Consider the following 7,117-nt stretch of genomic DNA (forward strand, 5'->3'; position numbering starts at 1 on the left):
CGAAGCTGACATTTGTCAATCACATCGACGCGATTACAGCCAGTGCACATGGGGCAATGGGTTTTATTAAACGCACATTAAAGAATAAGTTTACGATTGAATCTGCAAAAATGTTATACTGTGCACTAGTAAGATCAAAGTTAGAGTACGCGAGTATTGTATGGCAACCATATCACCGTATCCATTCCAATAGAATAGAATCAATTCAGAAAGATTTTGTGATATGGACATTGAGATTTATTTACCAAAGAGACGAGAATTTTGTGCTACCACCGTATCAATTTAGATGCGATGTTTTAAATATTCAACCGCTTTGGAGACGGCGTATAAATGCCTCTATATTTTTAATTTATGACCTCCTTTTGGGTAAAATAGTGTCTAGTTCACTAAGAAATAAAATTGTATATACAAGACTGCAATATAACGAAAACCAGAGAAATTTAAGAAATACAGAACTGATTAGGGTCAGAGCGTTTCCTTCAGACTATGCACATAATCAACCATTTTACGTGGCTTGTAGAAATTTTAACTTAGTAAGAGAACAATTTTTGGCATCAGCATCAAGACAAATTTTTAGAAATAGTATTGTCAAATTGGAAAATGTGATTTTTATTGATAGGTGAAAAATGTAACTTTTATGTAGTAATAAACAGTAATTAACAGTGAACACAATCGATATCTGCTACTCCGAAGTCGAAAAGGCTGGTAGCTGGGTATCGATCGGGTAGTGTTTCATTGTAAACGATATTGTACAAATTTTGAGATAAATTCAATCTGTGATCAGACGGTGAATAAATAAAAAAAAAAAAAAAAAAAAAACCGAAAAAACTGTGAAACCAATGGACAGCGAAAAACAAAAAATAAGAAGAAAAAGAGAAAGAAGAAGAAGAAGAAAAAGAGAAAGAAGAAGAAGAAGAAGAAGAAGAACAACGACAAAAAAAAAAGGAAAAAGAAGAAAACAATGAGCCACATTTACAACAACAACAAAAAAGAGAGCAACAACAACAAAACAATCATAATATACAGGGTGTATATCGGAATCTGCATCGACAGCGTGATGAACCACAACATTTTGGCCACGAACAGAATAATCAACGTTTTTATCAACGGATGTCTGGACGAGATTTTGAGAATGGCCATCTACAAGATTATCACACACAATCTATTGACAGGTCATTTCAAAGACGGAATTTTGTGGACAATCGACGCAGACATGGACAACATCGTGAGAATTGTGACTGTATGAGGTGCTTTGAAAAGTTTGAAACGCGGTATGAAAATTTTCGTCGTGCCCGTCTCAGTCAACGGCCGCCTGCTCAACGGTGGCAACACTGGCGCCTACACTAAATCTCAAGCAAAACGTTTCTGTTGATTTTTCATCGCTGGATTTTGACTATAGTTACTCTGGTAATTTAAATAATTACGGTATATGTTCTCCACAGGGGAATATGAGTACTACACATAAATTAAATGATGAAAAATACATTCAGCAGATATCGATCCATTCACAAAACGTAAATGGATTACGTTCGAAAATTTCGGAGTTTGCTGCTGAGATACTTGTTCAACTGTCATCAATTTACATGCTTCGCGAAACACATTTGAATGAAGCAATTAATTCCATCGACATTTTTCCGCCAATGTATGAAGTCTATCGATGTGACCGATCAACGAATACTGAAAAGGACCAAGTACATCAAAAGGAGAGAGGAGGTGGAGTATTGATTGCTGTCAACAACAAACTAAAGTCAGTTTGCATCGGAACGGGTGACCATTACCAGCATGATAAGGAACATCTTTTTGGTTGAATTGTACATCAGACCTGACTCAACTCTCAAAGTATATGAAAACAACATGTATGCTTTGAAAGAAATAGACTGGCACGAAATTTTCAAAAGAAATTCTTTAGAATTGAGACTAAACAGTTTCTATGCAATTGTAAGATCAACAATAGAAACTCATGTGCGGTTGAAAACAAGGGTCAAGAGTATGCATCCCGGGTGGTTCAACAATCCATTAATCAGGATGAAAAACAAAGTCAGCAAAGCACATCGAAATAAAAACAATTACGACACAATCGAATCAATAGAACATTTCAAAGAATTACGGAGACGATATAAACAATGCGCGCGCTCTGCTCTCAAAGATTATCGAATATTGAAATGGAGAATCTGATAGAAGAAGATCCAAAAAAATTCTTTATGTATAATTCTACATGTGAATTTTAAGAAGGGGAAAAGTGATGATTTGCCGCATGAAATGACTTATTTAGGAGTGAAGGCGAATGAACAGTCAACAATCGCTGGTTTTTTTGCAAAGCACTTTGCCGCCGCTTACAGCTCTTTGGAGGGAGATTTACAATATGACAGCTCAGAAATCAATAATATACATGATATTTGTGCTGAAATATCAACGATTGATATAACCGAGGAGCTAGTGGGACAACAAATAAGCATGCTCCCAGATGATCTAGTCAGTGGTCCAGATGAAATTCCAAACAAGTTTATAAAACATTGTTTGATATCATTGCAAGGACCAATCACAACACTATTAAAGGAATCACTTGAAACTGGTTCTGTGCCACAGACAGACAGGCCAAACCGTGGCCGAGATGTCAAATCACAAATGTCATTAGTTGTCCCTATCGAAATCTGCTGTCAAGCAAGTTATATATTAATTATTGTATTACATTTTGTTGGAGACTTATTTATTTAGAAATATATAAAAAGAATGTGAATGTGAACAAAAGAGATAAAAAAAATTAATATCGTGACGAATTATGTAATAAAATAAATATTATAATTCAATTACTCAGCGGAAAGTATGCTTGAATACGTCTATACCGCTGCAAAGCGGTACCAATATATACAAACAGACAAAGGTAGACTCACTTTGGATAACATTTCTATTTTATACACCTAATGACGGCTCATCATTTTTGTTTTTATTTTATTAATATTTGATGTACAAATATTTGAAACAAAATAGATGAATTGTAAACATAAAAGAGAACAAATTCTATCTCTTTCAAAACTGCTTGATGTAAGAATTATATTATAATTATTTGAATAATTTTAAATAAACCACCAAGGCGAAGGAACGCTGTTCGGTGCAGTAATTATTATAGATTCAAAGTTTTTATTCAAATCTTATTTTGATTATTAAAGTTCAAGTTTAATACTACATATTGACGTAATTTTATTTTATTTATCGCTTCAATTTTTGTATAGCGGGAATTTGTCATAAATTTTTTTTTTTCCCATGATTCGATGATATAAATTATGTTTAAAAAAGCTAATTCACAGCGAACGGAAGTAAGCGCGAGTGATGGAACCAACTTAGTCTGTTGAAAAATCGACTTGCTATAGGATAGAAAAATCTAGAAATTAATGACATCAACTGTATAAAATACCTACTTTCAGCTGAGATCAATGATTATATGATTACGAAAAACGAAATTCACATTCGTCGTTGTGTAGCGTTTGTGTGATACTAAAAAGTGATGGTTGCCAAATATGGTGGATCAAATGGCGATACTTGCATGTCATAAGTCACACATGATTCGTTTTCGAGATATTTTCAATTCGTCGGTACCCCAATTATTTTGATATCAGGAGAAAAACACTTTTTATAATTTGCTTGTGATTTTTTTGTGTTTATTTTTGGTAAAATACACTGTGTGGATTAGTTACAATTTTCTCTATAATTTAATGATAACTGTAGTTTAGATTATTTCAACACACACAAAATATATAGTGGTAAAATATGTAAGTGTCGATGTAAAATTCCATCGCATTTATTTTTCGTTTCGATTTTGAACATATCAGATTGGTAATAGGCAACTTTCCTGTATATCGATCGAATTAATTATTATTAAATAATATTTAACCATTTTTGTATAGTTCTAAGAATTCTGAAAATTGATAGTCTATTGACAGAGTATTGCTCAGCGCATTTGCCATCCACAGACTATTAAAATATCTTGCTGAGAGTGCATCGTCCGTCGCATGCGAAGGTACGTAGCAGTTTTAACATCATCGTGAACAACAATACATACATTGTTCTCAATACAATCGTTTGAATGATTTGAGTGACATAATCGTGAAGTGAACATTGCATTCATTCTTGTTCGCTGTGATGTATAAACTGCTACGTATATTCGCATGCGACGGACGACGCATTCTCAGCAAGATATTTTAATATGCTGTGGATGGCAGCAGCGCTGGGCAATACTCTGTCTAATGATACATTTAAAATTAGTGACTAGTGCATAATTTTGATTGGTTTTTCAAATATTCTATTTATGAAATATTTCGGAACAAATATATTCATAAATTTCTTATTTTGGTATATTTAATAGTTCTGTATTATTTTGTAGTTCATCAGTTAACTAGCTAAAACGCTTCCAAATGATAATGATCTTTTTACATTAAACAATGCATAAAAATAATTCAAACTTTTCTCAATAAATATTTTTTTCTGTTTTACAAAATTCAAAAAACGATCAATGGTCAAAAGAGAAATGCATTGAAAATCTGTAATGTTAGTATAGTTAATATAAACAAATTGTAAATAAGAATGACTTCTCAGAGTGAAAAGTAATTCATATTTATTATTTATCATTTTTTTGAATTTATTAAAGCCATTTTATCCAATTAGTATTCCAATTTTACACACGAACACTCCCTTATCGTTAGAAATGTAATTGCCCTTTTTTATGGAGTATCTAAAGAATCATCTATCCATTATCAATGAGATTTAGAAAGTGTGAAAAAAAAAATTGAATAAAAAATGATTGAAGAATTTCCAAAAGTCACAAGTAACAAGAACACAAGTTTATATTTTGAATATAATAAAGAGTTACAGAAAAATCGATATTAAAATATATTTAGTTTTTTGTATTAGTAGTAATTGTTGAGTGGTATTGTTAAGTCTGTATGTACAGCGCTAGTTGAAAAATTAAATAATTGTGTCAGGTTTGAGTATGATTATCATCAACACTATAATTATATATCAGAAAAAAGCACGCAAGCTAGTGAGGGACACAGCAATGCAATCCCTACTAAAGAGTTGGATGGTGGCGACAGTGGTGATAGGATTTGTAAATTTATTGACACGACGCCATGTTTCTATACTTCTCCATTAAAACGTACATATAACAGAAGAAACACACAGTCCAACAAGACTAAATGATATGAAGAATACTCGCAACCCTCAATGTCAACGAGATCGAAATTGCAAACATACGATGAAAATGACTTACAAAGTGTGTTACAAAAAACGAGAGCTGTTACTTATATATTGAGAATTGGCAACACTGACGTTGCTAGATGCAAACCATTGTCTTATTCGTTAAGATTGACATTTTGTAGCATAAACATCCTCAGAACGTTCTGTCATACGTGCGCTATTTGTATTGTTTACAGTAACATCTAAATTGCGTCTCAACAAAAAAATGGAATTAACACGTGAAAATTTCCGTGCGATAATTTTTTACAACTTTCGACGAGGATTATCTCAACAACATTGCATCGATGAAATCCATTCAGATTTTGGTGATGAAGCTCCATCCAAGGCCTCTGTATATCGCTGGTTCACTGAATTCAATCGTGGCCGTCGTTCGCTCAAAGACGATCCCCATGAAGGTCGTCCAAAATCAGTTGTTGTTCCACAAAACATCGATGCTGTCAGAAACATGATAATGGAAGATCGTCATGTGACATACCGTGAGATTGAGGCATCATTGGGCATTTCCGTTAAAATCATATACACGATTTTACATGAACATTTGGCCGTAAAAAAAATTTGCTCGCGTTGGATCCCACATAAATTGACCGATGAGCAAAAAATTGCTCGTGTGAATTGGTGTAAAGAAATGCTCAACAAATATAACCGCGGTGCATCATATTCCGTCTATAACATCGTCACAGGTGACGAATCGTGGATGTATGCGTATGAGCCCGAAACTAAACAGCAGTCGACAGTATGGGTCTTCCAAAGTGAAGATAATCCAACGAAAGTTGTTCGCGCTCGAAGTGTTGCGAAGCAAATGGTCGCCTGTTTTTTCGCAATTAGTGGACATGTGGCAACACGCAACAGTTCCACTAGAGGATCGTAGAACAGTGAATTCTGACTGGTACACCACCATTTGTTTGCCAGAAGTGTTTGGTGAATTAAAAAAAAACAACCGCTGGCGCAGAATAATTCTTCATCACGATAATGCGAGCTCTCACACATCCAATCAAACAACTCAATTTTTGACCAGTCAAAACATCGAACTGATGGGTCATTTGCCGTACAGTCCTGATTTGGCAACCAATGACTTCTTTTTGTTCCCGAGCGTGAAGAAAAAACTACGTGGTCAACGTCTTTTGACGCCTGAAAAGCACATTGCGTTCAAAACACATGTTTTTGAGATATCAGTTTCGGAGTGGCATGAATGCTATGACAAATGGTTTCATCGAATGCAAAAGTGTATCGATCATCACGGAGAGTATTTTGAAAAACAATAAAGTCATTTTCAATAATAAATGTTTATCTGTGTTTGCTATTCTCAATATATAAGTAACAGCCTACGTATCACAAATTTTGACATTAAAATAATTGTTGCTGTCGTTTCATTGCTGCGGTGAGGGATTATTACTGACAACAAAACAACAATTGTTGCAGGGTCTTAAGTTGTAAAAACAATTCCATTCCATGCTTCTTATAATTGACTATATTGAACAAATCTTCATAACAAATGTTCAAAAAAAACGATCGAAATTGAATCACAATTAGGAAAAGTGGGGTCTAAATTGTATTGTTTGTCAATTCTTGATTTGAATGAATAAATTTTAACGTATTGACAAAGCAAAGAAATCACAACAAGTTCGCACAATTGTTCTTAACCCTCCTAGGCAAGTAACGGTCTATTAGACCGAAAACATAAAAAAAATCTCATAAAATTGAAACGCGTCGACCGATTGCCATCAAATTTTCGCCTTTTTACGAGAATAATGAATAAATATTGAAATTAACATTTAAAATCCTGAAACTGTTCTGTAAAAAAAAAAATCCAGAAAGTCGAAAATCCTTACTTGATCGTATAGTTACGGTCTCTTAGACCAAACAAAAT

At 33.7% G+C, this 7,117-nt stretch overlaps 1 protein-coding gene across 1 annotated transcript in view; it reads left to right on the forward strand.

The window, feature by feature from the left end:
* LOC116348562 overlaps positions 1–3,976 on the forward strand; it is a 5,054-nt gene extending 1,078 nt beyond the window's left edge. The window contains exons 2-4 of the mRNA XM_031779591.1: positions 1,443–1,691; positions 2,230–2,572; positions 3,903–3,976. Of these exons, the coding sequence (XP_031635451.1) occupies positions 1,443–1,691; positions 2,230–2,572; positions 3,903–3,976 (666 nt within the window). The remainder of the gene's footprint in view (positions 1–1,442; positions 1,692–2,229; positions 2,573–3,902) is intronic.
* Positions 3,977–7,117: the final 3,141 nt, after the last annotated feature.

This window comes from Contarinia nasturtii, unplaced genomic scaffold, assembly GCF_009176525.2.
Source record: "Contarinia nasturtii isolate CC-2019 unplaced genomic scaffold, AAFC_CNas_1.1 Cnas_scaffold_2523, whole genome shotgun sequence".
Classification (NCBI taxonomy): Eukaryota; Metazoa; Arthropoda; class Insecta; order Diptera; family Cecidomyiidae; genus Contarinia; species Contarinia nasturtii.